The sequence below is a fragment of the Pseudophryne corroboree genome, chromosome 1 (assembly GCF_028390025.1).
Source record: "Pseudophryne corroboree isolate aPseCor3 chromosome 1, aPseCor3.hap2, whole genome shotgun sequence".
Classification (NCBI taxonomy): Eukaryota; Metazoa; Chordata; class Amphibia; order Anura; family Myobatrachidae; genus Pseudophryne; species Pseudophryne corroboree.
In genome coordinates, this window is record NC_086444.1 from 224,087,138 (window position 1) to 224,108,020 (window position 20,883).

Here is a 20,883-nt window from a genome sequence, read left to right on the forward strand (position 1 = left end):
TTACCTTACAGGACGCCATTCAATGGCTGCTACAAACGCACGTTTTGTTCCAGTCCCCCCTCTGTTACAAAACAGGATCTTATTCACTATTCGTGGTTCCGAAACCAAACTGTTCTGTACAGCCGATCTTGAACCTTAAATCCCTAAACACCTTGGGGTATTCACGTTCAGGATGGAATACCTACGTGCAGTTGTTTTTGGCCTGGAAGAATGGAAATTCCTGGTGCCTCTGGATAGCAGGGATGCATATCTGCACATCCCAATATGGCCTACTCATCAGGCTTATCTCAGATTCGCCATACAGGACCGCCGCTTCCAGTTCCAGGTCGTGCTCTGTGGCCTCTCCAGGGCTCTGAGGGTTTTCACAAAAACAGTGCTGGAAATGTTGCTGGTACTTTGCATTAGGGGAGTGAACATAGTTCCCTACTTGGACATTCTCCATATAAAGGTGGTGTCCAAGGAGAGTCTGTTGCACAGCATCAACCTGACCACTCGTCTTCTTACATACCATGGATGGATCCTAGCCTTCCAGGAGTCTCACATGGAACCGACGCAAAAACTTCAGTTACTGGGAATGATCCTGGACACAGTGTCTCAGAGAGTTTTCCTCCATATGGACAAAGCCTCGATGATTCAGGCTATGGTCCACTCTTTGCTTAGGCCCCGCAAAGTCACAGTACACCTTTGCATACGCCTGCTAGGCAAGATGGTGGCCTCCTACGAGGCAAACCAGTACGGCGGGTTCCATGCCTGTCCGTTCCAACTGGATCCACTGGACAAGTGGTCAGGGTCTTGTCTGCACATGTACCAGAGAATATCCCGGTCACCAAGAGCAAGAACAGGTCTATCACCTAGTGGAAGGTCGGAGTTTCGGAACCCAGTCTTGGATTCTGTTAATAACTGTTTCCAACTTACGCGGTTCGGGGGAGCTGTGACCCTGTGACTCAGGGGCCCAGTTTCAGGGAAGCTGGTCGAGTAAAGAAGCCTCACTTCCAATAAATGTTCAGGAACTCAGGGCAATTTACAATGCTCTTCTGCAGGCCTCCTATCTTCTCAGAAATCAGGCCATACAGGTGCAGTCGGACAACGCCGCGGCGATGGCGTACATAAACCGTCATGGAGGAACAAGAAGCATGGCCACAATGCGAGAAGTATCAAGAATACTCCTCTGGGCGGAAGACAACGCAAGGGCCATTTCGGCTGTGTTCATTCAGGGAGTGGACAGCTGGAAAGCTGACTTCCTCAGCAGGCACATCCTTCATCTGGGGGAATGGGGCCTTCACCCTTAGGTGTTTCAACAGCTGGTTCACCGATGGGGCTGTCCACAGATAGGGGCTGATAGGGGTTGTCCACAGATAGACATGATGGCTTCTCATCTCAACGAGAAGATGCATCGCTACTGTTCCAGGACAAACGATCCGCAGGCTGCAGCGGTAGACGCTCTGACGGCACCGTGGACTTGCCAGTTCGTGTATCTGTTCCCTCCAATTCTTTTCATTTCCAGAGTTCTAAAAAGACTCAAAAGGGGAAAACGTTCATGCAATGCTAATTGCCCGGTTTGGCCTCGCCGAGCCTGGTATGCGGACCTCCTGACCAACTCTATCGAAGAGCCCTGGCCTCTACCTCTTCTCAAGGGTCTTCAGCAAGGGCTGTTCGTCTTTCCAGACTTACCACAGCTACGTTTGACGGCTTGTAAGTTGAGAGGGAAATTCTAACCAGAAAGGATCTTCCCACCAGGGTTATTTCAACTATGGTACAGGCCCGTAAGGTGGTCACGTCTAAGCATTACCATCGTAACCTTGAAGAAATATATTTCTTGGCGTAAAGGTAGAGGTTATTCTGCTGTGGAATTTCGACTGGGTCGGTTTCTGCTTTTCCTGCATGCAGGTGTGGATTTGGGCCTACGGTTAGGCTCCATAACGGTTCAGATGTCGTCTCTCTGTACTTGAAGTACAGGCATTCTTGAAAAGCGTTCTTCGCATTCAACCGCCCTTTGTTCCTCACTCGGCCCGTGGGATCTCATTGTGGGGCTGACCTTTCTCCAGTTAGACTGGTTTGAACCTCTTTACAGGGTGGACTTAAAATATGTTAATACTCACCCACAGTTTTTGCCTAAGGTGGTTTTGGCTTTTCACATTAATCAACCGATAGTGGTTCCTGTGATGTCCGACACATCAGTTGCTCCAAAGTCCTTGGATGTGGTTCGGGCTTTGAAGATTTACATCAAGAGGACGGCTCTTCATAGGAAGGCTGGCTCCTTCTTTATCCTTTATGACACTGCCAAGATTAAATGTCCTGCTTCTAAGCAGTCCATTGGGCGTTGGATCAGGTTGACTATTCAACAGGCCTATTCTTTAGCAGCATTGCCGCAGCTGAGTTCTATTCAGGCCCACTCCACTAGGTCAGTGGGTTCTTCTTGGGCGGCTGCCCTTGGCATCTTGGCCTTGCAGTTGTGCCGAGCTGCTACTTGGGCGGGTTCGAACACTTTTGTCAAATTCTACAAGTTCGATACCTTGGCTACTGAGGACCTTCAGTTGGTCGCTTGGTTTTACAGGGGTCTCAGCACTCTCCCACCCGTTCTGGGAGCTTTGGGACTTCCCCATGGTAACTACGTTCCCCTAGGACGGTAGAGAAAATAGGAATTAAATACCTACCAGTAATTCCTTTTCTCGTAGTCCGTAGGGGATACTGGGCGCCCGCCTCAGTGCTTCGTTTCCTGCTTACCTGATTGTAAGTTTCTTGGTTGGGTCTGCTGTTGCTGTACCTGTTCCTTGTTTTGTTAACATTGCTATCCTTCATTTTGGATAGCACTGCTACCTTTTGTTGATGTTGTGTGTTGGTTCGTTACCTCACAGCTGTATATGTTATATCCTTCTCTCAAAGTATGTCCGTCTCCTCGGGCACAGTTTTCCTAATCTGAGTCTGAAGGAGGGGCGTAGACGGGAAGAGCCAGCACACACTAATGAATTCTTAAAGTCCCATTCTCCAATAGACCCGATCTATACCCATGGTAACAATGTTTCCCAGTATCGCCTACAGACTACGAGAAAAGAAATTACCGGTACGTATTACATTCCTGTTTTCGTTTATATCATGTGAACAGCCGTGTGCACTGTTTACCGGGGGGCGGAGATGGCACCACGATGTACTGTTGGAAGAAGGCAAGCCGGCAGAGGCAATGTGATGCTCTGGGCAGTGTTCTGCTGGAAAACCTTGGGTCCTGGCATTCATGTGGATGTTACTTGGACGCTTATTACCTACATATTTGTCTACTTTTGAAAAAGCATTTCTACGAGATTGTGAAAGCATGGCGTTAAAGAGAACATGTACTGTATTGCTACATCTGAGAGACGTGTCAAAAAATGACTTGCATCCAAATATAAATGAGTTCCTAAGCATTTACTAAGATCTACTTGTGGCTGAAAAGACACTGATGCTTTTCAGGACTTGCTCATATATTACACGTGGCCATGAAAAACCTTATTTACCTTATTTGAAATGCATGTAGCTATAGAGATAATTGTGCCTTATAACCATTGCAAGGACATGGCACTGATGACCCCATTTGAATATTATATGTCTGTTTTCTGTGCTCTCTCTAGCCCCCCCTCCCCCCCCCCCCCCCAAAATATAAAACCTACATAATGGGGGAGAGGGGATAAGTTGCAATTAGTGAGATCGCTAGACTCTTCAGGGAGATTGTTACTATTACCCCTTTCACGCATATTGCCGAGTCAACACGGGTCGGTGTGCGTTGTGAAAGGGTCATGGTCGAATTCCCAGGTCGCCTGACCCGGTAATTCAACCTGAGAATAAAGCTGTGTTATTCCCGGGTTGTATACCGGGTCCATAGGGAGAGGCGGTGCAGAGATGAGCTCATCTCCCAGCTCCACCTCCGCTGCCGGCTCCGCCCCCCGCCGCTATGGCAACAGACACGGAAAATTGCCAGGTCGGGAAGCCTGCAGATAGGGTCCAATGCCGGATCCCACCCTGGAAAGACCTGTTTCCAATTCTCGGGTGGTATCTGGCATTGGCGATGTGAAAGGGGTATATGTCAGGGAATCTCCCTGACAATCAGGTACAGTTAGCAAGTCCCCCCTCCTAAGCATAACCAGCCTTGGGCTCTTCAGTGCGTGGATCGGGTTTTGCGTTTTATTATTTTGCCAAGTACGTGGATTACAAACAAGAAGAGGACAGATCTACACAGGATTTTTGTGAGTATAATTTTTTTTACAGGTAACCCGTGGATTCTACTGGTGAAAAGGACCTCGTGTCAGCATAGGTAAGTATGTGTGTGTCGGTGTGCATGTATGTATGGTGTGTGTGTACTGTTTTTATTTGGATATTTTTTTTTGCAGTAGAACTACAGGTACCAGCGGGCCGGTTTCCCCCCGCATGCTGGTACTTGGGGTTCTCCAAATACCAGCTTGCGGGGGAGGCTTGCTGGGACTTGTAGTTCTGCTACAAAAACCAATATTCTTTATTTTGACACTTGGCTATCAGCCTCCCATCCGCCGCCATTGGATGGGGGGGACAGCCTCGGGCTTCACCCCTGGCCCTTGGGTGGCTGAAGGGGGGGGGACCCCTTGATTTAGGGGGTCCCCACTCCTCCAGGGTACCCCGGCCAGGGGTGACTAGTTGGGGATTTAATGCCACGGCCGCAGGGACCGGTATAAAAGTGTCCCCCGGCTGTGGCATTATCTCTCCAGCTAGTGGAGCCCGGTGCTGGTGTTAAAAATACGGGGGACCCCTATGTCTTTTGTCCCCCGTATTTTTTGCACCAGGACCGGACGCAGAGCCCGGTGCTGGTTGTTAAAATACGGGGGATCCCCTGTCAATTCCCCCCCCCCGTATTTTTACAACCAGGACTGGCTCAAAGAGCCCGAGGCTGGTTATGCTTAGGAGGGGGGACCCCACGCATTTTTTTCCGGATTTTTGAACCATTTTTGTGCCGTCCATGAAGTCGAATCCAGGACACACACTATCGTCAATTGGTCCGTTTTTCGACAGCGGGACTGTCGAATCCGTTTTTTATTGAATATGTCGAATTCGGGTCCCGGAGGGAGGGTGTCTGACTGTCGAATTGTGTCGAATTTAAAAAAGGTCACCGCAATTGCATATACCCCGAAGTATTTAAGACTTGGACGACGTACCCAAAAAATATTTGTGGTATAGAAATTGTTCACACATGTCAATGTATGCAAATGTCCCATGGGTCACACAGAGAATCACCTTAATGTTTACTGTGCTTTTTAATTCTTATTAATCAAAATAGGCTTTATTGGCCAGGTGTACTTATGTACACTAGGAATTTTTTGTGGTACAATGCATTGCCAAGCAGCAACATGAAGGGGGAAAAACATAGCATACAGTACAAACATTATGTACAAACACACGTATGAGTTCATACTGCACATTACAACTGTGCAATAGACTCTACATATTAGACATATTATACATGTAAGACTAAAAACGAAGGCTGCTTGGCAGAGTAGCACCGAGGCAGCCATCCGTGGCGCCAATTTGAACTCAACCAATGCACATAATACAGAAGATTTAAGTAATACATCAAAAGATAAACCACATAGACATAAAAAGAACCCAAAAACCTTGAGCACACAGAAAGCATAATGCATGATTGGTGTAGGCATTTTTGGTAATAACCTCCAACGGTTAAGTTTATCTGCTGCTTTTTATTTGTGTAAACAATATACTCTTTATTTGCACCTGCAGCGCTGTGAATAAAATGATGTGAATAAGACGCATAAGCAGGCTATGCTGAATAAAATGATATGCTGCATATGCCTATATTCTATGTGTGACCACTGCTGTATCTGCATACGAAATGCTAGAGAAATCTGTTTTGTATGCAGATACAGATGTGGTGGCACACAGAATATAGGCATGCCACATATAATTTTCATCAGCAGATTCTGCTTGTGCATCTTATTCTCATAACAATGCGTATAAATCTAATTTTTGGCAACAGTAGATGCCTGATGCGAGTTGCAACGGCTCACTCACACCTGGCATCTCCCGCTGCGCGGTGTATTTAGGCAAGATTTATGAGAACACATCTGGACCACAGCACAGCTACAGAGGTCTTGTATAGAAACCTCTGTATTTAACTGTATAGATCTATTTTTTCAAAAATGTCCTCAAAATTGTAGATCATTTTTTTTTTTTTTTATCACATGGGTGTTATTTACACAAATTAACCCCAGTTCAGTATAATTTTATTAATACAATCTGCAGATTTGCTTTCAAAATGATACTGAATCAGGTTTAAATACTGTAGGTATTCTTTACATAATTTGAAAAAAATCAACAATTTTGGAAACAATATTAGCCGGTTAAGTGGTTAATACTATTTCTCTTATGTCCTATAGGGTGCTGGGGTTCCATTTAGTACCATGGGGTATAGACGGGTCCACTAGGAGCCATGGGCACTTTAAGAATTTGATAGTGTGGGCTGGCTCCTCCCTCTATGCCCCTCCTACCAGACTCAGTTTAGAAAATGTGCCCGGAGGAGCCGGTCATGCTTATGGAAGCTCCTGAAGAGTTTTCTGCATTTATTTTATATGTTTGTTATTTTCAGGCAGGCTGGATGGCACCAGCCTGCCTGCTTCGTGGGACTTAGGGAGGGGAACGGCCCAACCTCTTGAAGGGTTTATGGTCCCGTTCCCCGCTGACAGGACACTGAGCTCCTGAGGGAACTATTCGCAAGCCCCTCCATGGCGAGCGTACATTCCCGCAGCACACCGCCACCCCTAAGAGAGCCAGAAGAATGAAGAGTGGTAAGTACAAAGCCGGCGTCCTGGTTAGCGGGGCGCTGGCCATTATGGCGGGATGAGGGTACGGAGACGCACGGCTTCTAACTGGGGCGGAATGCGTCTTCAGACTCAGTACACTGTACATATTACCCACACTGGCAAAAACAGCCTTAAAACTGTGTTCTCTCCATTTTAAGCACCAGATTATCTCAGCCAGTATAAAAAAAATGGGAAGACCGCGCTTTAAGGGCCGGGGCCTTCACTATGAGTGGATCCAGCATCTCACCAGCGCCATTTTCCCTCTGCAGTGGACACAGATACTGACTGACAGAGACGCGCAGCTCCTCCGGAGAGACTCCAGATTACCTCAGTGGTCCTAGCAGGGGGGAGCGATTATTAGTGTACTAAGTCCCCTATCAGGGTACTTAGTCTGCGACCCGGCTAAGCTTAGCATTAGTGATAAGGTTACGGTGGGGGCTGGCTCCAAATAACTCTGTGTCTCCCAGAAGGGCTCTTTGTAGGTTAATTTTGCTTAACCGTTTCCTGTGTGTGTGTGCTGTCACATTTACATTATGTCAGGCAAAGAGTGTGTTTCTTGTACAGCGGAGTGTTCCTCTTCACCAGGGGACTCACTACTGGGTACTCACCTTCCCAGAATGGCGAGGCTGAACCGGAGTTGGTTAATTCCGTTAAAGGAATAATCTCCAATATTTCTACGAAATTATCCCGCAATGAGAGAGAGACGCAATACTTAAGACAGACACTGGATGAGTTTATCAATAAAGAATCTGTTCCCAAAACAGCATCTCAATCCCCTCCCATTTGTCCGCAGAAACGATCACTGGCCTATATCCTGCAGTCTGACACTGATGGGTCATACATGGAGGAGGGTGAGGTGGATTTGGAGGAGGAATGATACTCTGTCATAGGGAATAGAGGCTTTTATAGAGGCTATCAGAGATGTACTGCAATCCCTGATAAGGTGTCAGAGGAGTGTGAGGAATCTTATTTTAATCTAAAAAAGAAGTCCTCAGTCACTTTTCCTGCGTCAAAAACCGTGGGGTACTCCTGATAAGAAATTTCAAATCTTTAAAAGGTTGCACTCATCTTTTCCTTTTCCTCTGGAGGATATGAAAAAATGGGAAAATCCACAGATAGTGGACGCATCAGTCTCAAGTCTGTCATGTAAGATTGTATTGCTGGTCTCTGGTGCAGCCTCCCTAAAAGACACGGCTGATCATAAAATTGAGACTACACTCAAATCTTTATACACAGCTGCTGGGGTGGCCCAGAGACACACTATTGCATGTGTGTGGATCACAAAAGCCATTGCTAAATGGTCAGGTAACCTAATTGAGGGGTTAGATTTCTTGTCTAGGGGGGATGTGGTTTTACTCCTGCAGCATATACAGGACTCTGCAAACTTTATGGTGGAAGCCATAAAAGAGATAGACTTGCTTAATGCACGCACCACCGCTATGGCAGTGTCAGCACGCAGGGGCTTGTGGCTACGCAGTGGACTTCTGATACGTACTCCAGGAAAGGCGTGGATGGCCTACCATTCACAGGAGAGGCCTTGTTTGGAGATTAACTAGACAAATGGATCTCCAAAATTACTGCGGGTAAGTCTACATATCTTACTTCCGCAGTTTCCCCAGCCAGGAAAGCTTATTCAGCTTCAAATTTACAGTCCTTTCGGACGGCTAAGTTTAAGGGCAAATCCAGAGGTGCTTCTACGGCCACCAGAGGCGCAAGAAGTAAACCACGCAAACCAGCAACTGCATGTGCTCAGGCTCTGCTGCCTCAAAGCTTTTGGCATGGCGGTAGACTACGAGGCCTGCAGGTCTGTCAGGTGGGAGCCCAACTAAAATTCTTCAGTCACATCTGGTCAAATTCATGCCGGGATTCCTGGGTCATAGATCTTATTCCCAGGGCTACAGGCTGAAGTTCCAAGAGCTCCCACCTCACAGATTCTTCAAATCAGGCTTACCAGTTTCACGAGAGGCAAGTATAACTTTACAGCAGGCCATCCAAAAACTGGTGGAGACTCAAGTCATTGTTCCAGTTCCACCTCATCTGCACAACAAGGGGTACTTTTCCAACTTGTTTGTAGTACCGAAACCGGACTGTTTGGTGAGGCCGATTCTGAACCTCAAGTCCTGTAAACCCGTTCTTAAGATTGTTCAAATTCAACATGGAGTCTCTGAGAGCGGTGATCTCAGGTCTGGAGGAGGGGGAATTCTTAGTGTCTCTGGATATCAAGGATGCATACTTTAACATTCCGATCTGGCTGCCTCATCAGGCTTATCTACGGTTTGCATTACAGGACTGTCACTACCAGTTCCAGGCCCTGCCATTTGGTCTCTCCACTGCACCGAGGGTATTCACCAAAGTGATGGCAGAGATGATGTTTATACTCCGCAAACAGGGAGTAAATATAATTCCGTACCTGGACGATCTTCTGATAAAGGCGCTGTCCAGGGAGAGGTTGTTGGACAGCATTGGTCTCTCAACCAAACTTCTCCAGGATCACGGGTGGATTCTGAACCTTCTGAAATCTCACCTAGAGCCAACATGGAGGCTTCCATTCCTGGGAATGATACTGGACACTGAGTCGCAGAAAGTGTTCCTTCCGTTGGAAAAGGCATTGGTGATCTAGTCGATGGTTCGGGATGTCCTGAAGCTAACCCGGATATCTGTGCATGTATGCATTCGCCTTCTGGGGAAAATGGTGGCCTCTTACGAGGCGCTTCAAAATGGAAGGTTTCACGCAAGACCCTTTTAGCTCGATCTGTTGGACAAATGGTCCGGATCACATCTTCACATGCACCAGAGGATCAATCTGTCACAAGAAGCCAGGATCTACCTTTTGTGGTGGCCACAGACTTCTCACCTCGTTGAAGGTCGGAGGTTCGGAATTCAGAACTGGATTCTGTTAACCACGGACGCAAGCCTCAGAGGTTGGGGAGCAGTCACCCAGGGGGTGCAGTTTCAAGGGAGATGGTCAAGTCAGGAAGTCATCCTTACAATCAACATTCTGGGACTCAGGGCTATATCCAGTGCCCTTCTGCAGTCCTCATATCTTATTCAAGATCGGGCCATTCAGGTCCAGTTGGACAATGTGACGGCAGTGACGTACATAAATTGACAGGGCGGAACGAAAAGCAGAGCAGCAATGTCAGAGGTGTCCAGATTTCTCCTCTGGGCACAAAAAAACGATGTGGCGTTGTCAGCGGTCTTCATTCCGGGAGTAGACAACTAGGAAGCAGACTTTCTCAGCAGACACGACCTGCACCCGGGGGAGTGGGGCCTTCACCCAGAAGTGTTCAGGTACTTGACACGTTGATGGGGATATCCACAAATAGACATAATGGCCCCTTGTCTCAACAAGAAGCTCAAGCAGTATTGTTCTAGGTCGAGAGACCCACAAGCAGTGACTGTAGATGCTCTGACGACTCCATGGGTTTATCAGATGGTGTACGTGTTTCCTCCACTTCCTCTGATCCCAAGAATTCTAAAAAGAATAAAAAGCGAAAAGGTTCAAGCAATACTTATTGCTCCGGACTGGCCAAGAAGGGGCTGGTACGCGGGCCTTCTGCAGATGCTCCTCGAAGATCCGTGGCCTCTACCTCTTCGCGAGGATCTTCTGCAACAGGGCCCATTCGTCTATCAGGACTTAAAGCGGCTACGTTTGACGGCATGGAAGTTGAACAGCTGATTCTAGCCAGAAGAGGGATCCCTAACAAAGTTTTCTCAACTATGAACCAAGCCAGGGAGTGGGTAATGTCTAAACATTACCACCGTATTTGGAAGAAATACGTCTCTTGGTGTGAGGGCAGAAATTATTCTGCGGTGGAATTTCATCTGGGGCGTTTCCTACTTTTTCTGCAGGCAGGTGTGGATGTGGGCCTACGCCTGGGCTCCATAAAAGTCCAGATTTCGGCCTTTTTAATTTTCTTTCAATAACAATTGGCTTCTCTTCCTGAGGTCCAGACGTTCTTGACAGGTGTTCTGCACATCCAACCTCCCTTTGTGCCTCCCACTGCACCTTGGGAACTCACTTTGGTGCTGCAGTTTCTGCCATTGGACTGGTTTGAGCCATTACAGGCGGTGGACGTAAAATATTTTACGTGCAAGACCGTCACACTGTTGGCCTTGCTTTAGCAAGATGTGTGTCGGAGTTGAGGGCTTTGTCTCACAAAAGCCCCTATTTAATTTTCCATGAGGACAGAGCTGAACTCAGAACTCGTCAGCAATTTTTTCCTAAAGTGGTGTTTGCGTTTTACATCAACTAACCTACTGTGGTTCCGGTTGTCACCGACACCTATGCTACTTCAAAGTATTTGGATGTTGTGAGGGCTTTGATGGTATACGTGAAGAGGACAGCTCGTCACAGGAAGTCCGACTCGCTCTTCGAGCTCTATGATCCCAATAAAATTGGGTGTCTTGCTCCAAAGCAGACAATTGCACGCTGGATCAAGCTCACTATCCAACATGCTTATTCCACGGCAGGTTTGCTGGTTCCAAAATCTGTACAGGCCCACTCTACTAGGTCGGTGGGCTCTTCCTGGGCGGCTACCCGGGGTGTCTTGGCTTTACAGCTCTGCCGAGCGGCTACTTGGTCTGGTTCAAATACGTTTGCTAAGTTTTACAAGTTCGATACTTTGGCCTCTGAGGACCTTCAGTTTGGTCAATCAGTTCTGCAGGAACCTCAGCACTCTCCCACCCAGTTTGGGAGCTTTGGTACTTCTCCATGGTACTAAATGGAACCCCAGTATCCTCTAGGACGTAAGATAAAATAGTATTTTTATTACCTACCGGTAAATCCTTTACTCATAGTCTGTAGAGGATACTGGGCGCCCGCCCGGTACTTCGTTCTTCCTGCACTGTTACTTGATTAAGTATTCTGGTTTGTTCAGCTGTTGCTGTTCCTGTTTAAGGTGGGTTAGCATTGCTTTCCTCTGGATTGTGTGTGCTGGTTCTGAATCTCACCACTATCCTTTATATCCTTCTCTCAAAGTATGTCCGTCTCCTCTGGTACAGTTTCCTAGACTGAGTCTGGTAGGAGGGGCATAGAGGGAGGAGACAGCCCACACTATCAAATTCTTAAAGTGCTGATGGTTCCTAGTGGACCTGTCTATACCCCATGGTACTAAATGGAACACCAGTATCCTCTACAGACTACGATAAAAGTATTTACCGGTAGGTAATTAAAATCCTATTTTTCCATATTGTATGAAATAACGTTTGGGCTTATTTATATGGTCACAACCAGTGCCGTAACTAGGTATGTGCCGATGGTGCCCTGCCCACAGCCCACATGCACTGAAGGCGCACCATCAGCAGCACCCCCCCCTCACCCCACGAATGGCCGCAGTCGCTCATTATTCACTGTCCACTTGTTCAGCGCTGCCGTCTGCCTCCCGCCAGCCGCCTGAGCTGCACCCCCACTGCCGCGATCTTAGGTCTCTGAGAAAGGCCAAAGCTGCAGCCACTGCTCACTGTTCAGCGCCGCTGCCTGTCACCCGCCAGCCGGCTCTGAGCGCCACTTTCCCCCACCACACTGCCTAGATCTTTGGTCTCCGAGTCCCGCTGATGCCTGACTCCCGCTGCCGCCTCTGCAGAGGACTCGGGAGCATGCCGCAGCCGCCAGCTCCCGGGTCACTGCCTTCTCTGTCATTAACAGCCTGCCGTTGATGCCGGATCGCAGGTGAGGGTGAGTATAACTATCTCTCTCTCTCCCTCTCCCTCCCATAAAAGGGGGACTGCCTGCCATGATATGTAAAAAAGGGGGACTGAGTGCTATAATGTGTAAGAAAAGGGGAACTGCCTGCCGTGATGTCTAAAAAAGGGGAACTGTCTGCCATGATGTGTAAAAAAAAATGGGGACTGCCTGCCATAATGTGTATAAAATGGGGACTGCCTGCCACAATATGTAAAAAAGGACTGCTTGCCATAATGTGTAAAAAAGGGGGACTGCCTGCCATGATGTGTAAAAAAGAGGGACTGCCTGCCATAATGTGTGGGGGGAAAAAGGGGGACTGCCTGCCATAATGTGTAAAAAAAAAAAAAATAATATTAAAAAAGGGACTCTGCCTAGCTAATGTATAAAAGGGGTACTCTACCTGCCGTGCTGTGTTAAAGTGAGCTCTGCCTGCCGTAATGCATAAAAGTGAGCTGTGCCTGCCGTAATTTTTAAAAGGGGGACTCTGACTGCTGTAATTTGTAAAAGGGAGCTCTACCTGCCTAATGTGTAAAAGGGGGACTCTGCCTGCCGTATTGTGTTAATTGGAGCTATGCCTGCCGTAATGTGTAAAAGGGACCTCTGTGGCCATGTCCCTTCCCCATGAAGCCACGCCCCTATATTTTTGACACGCGCCTGAGGCGCGCGCTGGCCCTTATTTGTATATGGGGGGGTGGGGGCGCCAATGCTGTTTCTTGCACACAGCGCTAAAATGTCTAGTTACGACACTGGTCACAACTACCATTACAATCAGGTTTAAGCAGAAACACCTTCATTCGGTTTGTCTAGGGAGGGTTCCTTAATGCAAGTTGCCTAATAGGAGTTGGATCATCCATCTGTCACTGGTGCATGGACTGATCTAGAACACAAGCGATTCTAAACCTTCCCAGAAACTGAATCTGAGTGCATGTTGTGTGCAGTTTTATGTATGCTGGATAAGAATATTCTATTAGCAATGGGTTAGTAATCTACGTATTACCCATTCTGTATTGCTTCTGATTTGTTCATTTCTTCAGGCTTAGAATGTGTTTACCTGCTGTTGAAATTACATTCCTTTCTTCAGGAATAAGATGTAATATAAATGCATAGAAATTTAAGCAGTTGTTTCTTAATGTGGTAATTTCATTTATGCAATACAGGAAAAGAGACTGAAAAAGCCAGGGAGCGGTATGACAAAGCCACCATGAAACTTCACATGCTCCACAACCAATATGTTCTCTCACTGAAAGCAGCGCAGCTTCACCAGAATCAGTACTACGATTCCACGCTTCCTCTTCTACTAGACTCACTACAGACCATGCAGGAGGAAATGATCAAAGCCCTGTAAGAGATTTCCAATGTGTACATATATATATACTCGTGTATACACACACACAATATAGATATTTAATGTACAATAACTTTTTCCCCAGATATGTGCTAAGTTTACAGATACCCTTTCACTTGTTGAGATATATGAAGTAGGATGTCTACTTTCTGCATATTGAAGGCTTGATTTATCAAAGCTTGGAGAGCTTCTAACTGTTATTTTACAGGCTATTGCCTTTATTTATCAATGAGTGATAAATTTCACTGTGAATGGTAAATTTCACCAAACATTCAGCTCCTACCTGCCATGTCACAGAAAAATGACAGGAGCGGATTGCCTGGTGCAATTTATCACTCACAGTGAAATTTATCACTCATTGATAAATAAGGGCATATGTTTGAAAAATGTCAGTTAGGAAAATGTTTAGTTGGTACTTTATCTCTCCAAGCTTTGATAAAGCTTGTCCTTAGTGTTTATTTTCCTCCTTTCCTCCATCTTCATGCTGCAAAACCATCTAGGAAGAATACTCTTCAATTACCACCTTGTCAGGGCTCTGGTTCACTGGCGTATCTATAATGGGCACAGTATGTGTGGTGCACATGGTTCCCCGGGGTCCAGAAGGATCAACACTACACACCCTGCACCCATTTTACAATACTCAGGCTCTGAAGTCCCGCGTTGGCAGCAGCTTCACTGCAGAAAGCACCTGGGAAAATGGCACGGTGCCCATTTTCCTGGTGTTAAGCACATTCGCAGTAGCAGAATAACCAGGACAGTGGCTGCCACGCCAATTTGCCAGAGACCAGCATATGCGCACTATATTTTGGGACAACGCTAGTGTCTCCTAGTGACCCCAGTGTCCAGAGTCTATTGCTCTGCCGGCTAGAGAGGAGGCCTCCTCCTCTCTTGATACACCTCTGTTCTTGTTACATAAATTTTGTGTCCTAGGGCTCCACTCGCTCTGTTCAGAACCAGCAAATTATTAGTTTTTTTGCTAACCTACTACATTGTGTTTTCAGAGGGATGTGAGCACGTTAACCAATCACAAGCTGGGAACTAATTATTTTCAGTGTTTAGATGGTCTTAAATTTTGTAGTTGTGTGTGTAATCATAATAATGTCATTTTACCTAGTACTGCATGCGACATGTTATATCAACAGTACTGTTGGAAAAGTTTTTTTCTTTTGGGGGACTACTATTCATGATTATCTGTTTTCTTAAACTGTAAAAACATGTTTCCACTTTAGGAAAGGGATTTTTGATGAGTATTGTCAAATTACCAGTCTCGTATCAGATGAAATTGTGGCAGTGCACAAAGAAATCGAGTTGTGTGTTCAGGAAATAAATCCATGTACCGAGTATGACAACTTTATTGAGAAAAGCAGGTACGTTTTTTCGTTGGTTTTATTTGTCACATTTCCTTGCTAGTGAGTCTGTGCATTTACAGGTGCGGTCTCTCTCTGCTAAACTGTGTAGGTTTCCTAATATAATGCAAGCAGTTGTACCTGTTATCATTTTAGCATGCCTGACTGGAAGCAAATAACACAGACTGCTGGGGATTGTTTTTTCCACTATGCTAAATCCCCTAAATGCTGCCAACATGCCCCGATTCTGAAGTGCAAATGCTTGGGAGGTATGAATTATTTAGGCAATACAGCACAGCACATTGTTTTCATGTATTCCACTGGTTGACATGAGTAATGATTGTAACCATTTGCGAAAGTGGGTAATTGGCTGCTTTTGTGTGTAAGATTGCAATAATAAATTGTGACGTTTGTGTTTGTATGTTAGTGTAGTATATGTAATCGATGTGGTTTTAATTAGAAATAAAGCATAGAAGGTGCTGTTCTCTGCACATTGAAATATGGACTGAAATGTGAATAGCCCACACTCAGACATGAGAAGACATATTAATGCTACTGTATTAATTTTCAGCAGCTATCCACCTCCCTGCAGCGACTGCTCTCACCGATTTTCTACCTTCAGCTCACCTGAGACGGCTGTATCACACCTGAACCAGAAAATAGCCCTCAATTTATTGGCAGCTACCCATCGCATTCCACGTAGGCTTTGTTGTCAGCTGTGGCATTCAGCGTTAACTCTCACGTAAAGCAGAATGTCAGTGGCATAAATCGCGACTTTCTCACATATAAGGCTTTCTACCACTCCTATCTTAATGCCCTGGACACTGCCAAACAAACATATTTCCAGTCTCTCATCTCTGCTTAAGTTTCTAACCCCAAGCGACTTTTTAATACGTTTTAAATCACTTCTTAACCCTTCCTAAGCCAACCCACTGACCACTATCAAGGCGTAAGATCTTGAGAAACTTGCCTACACTAGCCTCACACACTTTCTTAACTCCCACAACTTACAGGACTCACTTCAGTCACACTTTCTTTCCCAACACTCCACAGAAGCAACACTGACTAAAGTAGTGAATGATCTAGTCTCTGCTAACTCGAGTGGCTTTTACTCACGTTTTATTCTTCTAGGTTTCTCTGCTGCTTTTGACACTTGACCACTCTCTCCTCATACAATTACTACAATACCTAGCTCGCTGCCTAGGTGTCATCAATGGACTCTGAACTGTCCTTTGTTCCCCACATTCAATCTGACTGTCATGGTAAATACACCTAAAAAAAACATCCGAAATAAGATCATACCTTATACAAGACTGCACTAACGCTAATCCATGCACTCATTATCTACTGCATTGATTATTACAATAGTCTCCTTTCTAGTCTTGCCAAAAATAGACATTCTCCGCTACAATTCACTTCGAATGCAGCTGCGAGGCTGACATTCCTCGCTTAATGTACATTGTTTGCTGATCCGCTCTGTCAGTCCCTCCATTGGTTACCTGTATTCTACTGTATTAAATGTAAAATACCTTTACTTAAACACAAGGCTATTAACCAAGCTGCACCATACATCTCTTCACTTACAGTATCTCATAATGGGGTAGATGTATTAACCTGGAGAAGGCATAAGGAAGTGATAAACCAGTGATATGTGGAAGGTGATAAAGGAACCAGCCAATCAGATCCTAACTGTTAATCTACATATTGGAGTTGATTGGCTGCTGCCTTTATCACCTTGCACATATCACTGGTTTATCACTTCCTTATGCCTTCTCCAGGTTAATACATCTGCCCCAATGTCTCCTAAACCAACATCTCTGCTCTGCACAAGGTCTGTGACTCTTTCACACTCATTATTCGCTCCCACTCACGATTGCTGGACTTTCTTTGGGCTGCATCAACTGTGTACATGCCCTCCCACACACAATAAGACTTCTCTAGTATCCAAACCTTCAAGCATTCTCTGAAAACTCAACTCTTCAGGCAAGTTTATCAAATTCCTTGACCGCTCACATAATCTTCATGAGCTTCCCTACCTAATTATATCCCCTTTGTACAGACCACACATAACCTCATAGATTTTGTCTTAACTTTCCCATCCTTCTGACCCCACGCCAACATTGCTGTTTGACCATATCATACGGCCCACCAAGAACCTTTGCGGTCTGGCTGGACCATTATGCAATAGATTGTACCTATCCTTAAGTAACAATGCCCAGTTCCCTATAGATTGTAAGCTTGCAAAGAGGGCCTTCCTACCTCTGTCTGTTTGTTATTACCCAGTTTATTCTATCACTGTGGTTTCCAATTGTAAAGTGCAATGGAGTATGTTGTGCTATATAAGAAACAGTTAATAAATAATAATAAATAAAAGGAAGTCTGCATACCCACCAATACCATTGTTTTGAATACTGTACATTAGTTTTTTGGTTTGCACATGACTGAAAATCTGTCTGAAAAAATATATAATGTATATTCCCAAAAACTAAGGCCACACCAGCAGGTAGCAGGGCTATTTTTTCTAACATGTGTAGCTTTAAAACATACAATGTAAATATGTAAGTTAATAGGGTCTTTTACAACTCATACAAATCTCCATATTCCTCAAGAAGACTTCTCTCCTGCTGTAATGCTGTGCTTGTAAAAATTTGGTATGAGTGCTTCTCAATATAGAAGCCCCTAGCGGTCAAATCACCTATGTGTCCTGTATCGGTCAACTGATTTATTTCATGTAAACTTTTATAATAGCAATCTTTTGTAGATACTTAACTACCTATCACATGAAGGGAGACCTACAGTGGTGATACTCTCTCTAATTCTTATTTCCAATTGCCTATGTGCATGTGTGCAGGACATGTGTTTGGCGGTATGTCATGTTGTTTAGAAATCCTCATTTAATTAAATGTTTGTTTGCAGTTTGCACAACATGCTTTTCTGCTAGCTACCTCTGGTTTAATTAAATTGTTCTACAGTATATTTGTATTACTCATGATAGGTCACCAGAGTCCAAGAAAGAGGATATTGAATTTGACTTGTCTTTACTGGAGGAAATAGAGAATCTGCAGGCGAATGAGATCATGTGGAACAATCTCACAGCTGACAGTTTAAATTCAATGTAAGATATTCTTCACTTTTCAAAGTTTTTATGTAAATAAAATGGCAATGTCTGGCTTTAAACACATTATTATCTTCACATGTTTAGTGGAAATTTCATCTATAAAATGGTGTGAACGTATACACCTAGTGTCTGTATGCCATATGGCGTGAGAGGCACAGTGTGACTGAGCCGCTCCAAGAGGTGTAGTGTACCATCTGTTCCACTTTTGCATCTTATTCGCATCACAGACACAGCGAAACACCGCTCATAGTCTGCTAGAGATGCTGGGCTGCGACCTACACCACTCACTGTGCGCTAGAGATGCTGGGCTGCGACCTACACCAATCACTGTGCGCTAGAGATGCTGGGCTGCGACCTACACCACTCACTGTGCGCTAGAGATGCTGGGCTGCGACCTACACCACTCACTGTGCGCTGGAGATGCTGGGCTGCGACCTACACCACTCACTGTGCGCTAGAGAGGCTGGGCTGCGACCTACACCACTCACTGTGCGCTAGAGACGCTGGGCTGCGACCTTCACCACTCGCAGTGCGCTTGAGACGCTGGGCTGTGACCTACACCACTCACTGTGCACTAGAGACGCTGGGATGCGACCTACACCACTCACTGAGGGCTAGAGACGTTGTGCTGCGGCCTACACCACTCAGTATGCTAGAGACGCTGGGCTGCGACCTACACCATGCAGTGTGCGCTAGAGACGCTGGGCTGCGACCTACACCACACACAAATGAATTCTAAAACAGTACATAAACGTAATAAAGCACAATGGATCCCGGCATGAGAAAAAGTTGTGGCTGCTACTTTCTATGCAAATTCAGACTACATTGCAAAAAGTTGTACAAATGTCGCACAGTACAATCCAGTTTTTACACGTCCAGTGGTTTTATTTATTCAAATGAGATGTACATTTTGAGCAAGAAAGTTGCGTGGCCAAGTCATCCGTGACTTTGGCATGACTGAAGCCACGGTGATTGAGGACACATTTTGGGTCTCTCTACTAAATAATCAAATAAATATATTTCATGATCGATCATAGTTATTAGAGCTACTAATCCTTGGTGTTTTTACTTTCATACCCATGGCAATGTTACTGAAATAACTGGAATAAAGCTGTCCTAATCATGTGCTGTTACATATTGTAACAGTGTAGGGGGACAGGGTGCCATTTCCTGGAGTAGATGGCAGCAAGCAGCAGCTGAGAAATCGTACAAGGCCAGTTTGTGGTGCAACTGGCCGCAACCAGTTTTATTAAACAGAAAATAAAACAAACATCAAAAGAAAATACCTTGCCTGTCCGGCACTAACTAAACACAAGACGTTCCTAACTGTCTTTAAACAAAAACACAAAGTTTTCCAGTCAACACTGTATGGCTCACTTGTATAAAGAAGCGTGTTTCTCTCACAGAGATTCTCCAGTCTCCTCAGGCAGTCTGCACACACTAATCAGGCTAGCAGCCCTATAAGGCTCTTGCACAGCTGAAAGCCCTGATTAGCCCTCTGTGAGGCCAAAGATCCGAACTGGGCCCAATGTCTGGAACTTGCCCTCTCTCTCTCTCAGGGCCCTTATCTAGCTTTTCTCTGACGTCCTAGTGGATGCTGGGAACTCCGAAAGGACCATGGGGAATAGCGGGCTCCGAAGGAGGCTGGGCACTCTAGAAAGATTTATGACTACCTGGTGTGCACTGGCTCCTCCCACTATGACCCTCCTCCAAGCCTCAGTTAGATCTTGTGCCCGGCCGAGGTTGGATGCACACTAGGGGCTCTCCTGAGCCCTTAGAAAGAAAGTATAGATTTAGGATTTTTATTTTCAGTGAGACCTGCTGGCAACAGGCTCACTGCAGCGAGGGACTAAGGGGAGAAGAAGCGAACTCGCCTGCTTGCAGCCGGATTGGGCTTCTTAGGCTACTGGACACCATTAGCTCCAGAGGGATCGACCGCAGGCCCAGTCCTTGGTGTTCGGTCCCGGAGCCGCGCCGCCGTCCCCCTTACAGAGCCAGAAGCAAGAAGAGGTCCGGAAAAACGGCGGCAGAAGACATCAGTCTTCACCAAGGTAGCGCACAGCACTGCAGCTGTGCGCCATTTACTCAGGCACACTTCACACTCCGGTCACTGAGGGTGCAGGGCGCTTGGGGGGGGGCACCCTGAGCAGCAATAAAAACACCTTGGCTGGCAAAAATACCACAATATATAGCCCCAGAGGCTATATATGTGGTAAATACCCCTGCCAGAATCCAGAAAAAAGCGGGAGAATAGGCCGCGGAAAAGGGGCGGAGCTATCTCCCTCAGACACACTGGCGCCATTTTCTCTTCACAGTGCAGCTGGAAAAAAGCTCCCCAGGCTCTCCCCTGTAGTTTTCAGGCTCAAAGGGTTAAAAAGAGAGGGGGGGCCACTAAATTTAGGTGCAATATTGTATATACAAGCAGCTATGGGGGAAAATTCACTCAGTTATAGTGTTAATCCCCACATTATATAGCGCTCTGGTGTGTGCTGGCATACTCTCTCTCTCTGTCTCCCCAAAGGGCTTTGTGGGTCCTGTCCTCAGTCAGAGCATTCCCTGTGTGTGTGCGGTGTGTC

General features: G+C 46.0%; 1 protein-coding gene across 6 annotated transcripts in view; it reads left to right on the top strand.

Annotated features, from left to right (window-relative positions):
* FER (FER tyrosine kinase) overlaps window positions 1–20,883 on the top strand; it is a 634,526-nt gene that overhangs the window by 166,083 nt on the left and 447,560 nt on the right. For all 6 annotated transcript variants that reach the window (XM_063964096.1, XM_063964094.1, XM_063964097.1 and 3 more), the window contains 3 exons: window positions 13,656–13,839; window positions 15,073–15,210; window positions 18,185–18,304. In XM_063964096.1, the coding sequence (XP_063820166.1) occupies window positions 13,656–13,839; window positions 15,073–15,210; window positions 18,185–18,304 (442 nt within the window). The remainder of the gene's footprint in view (window positions 1–13,655; window positions 13,840–15,072; window positions 15,211–18,184; window positions 18,305–20,883) is intronic.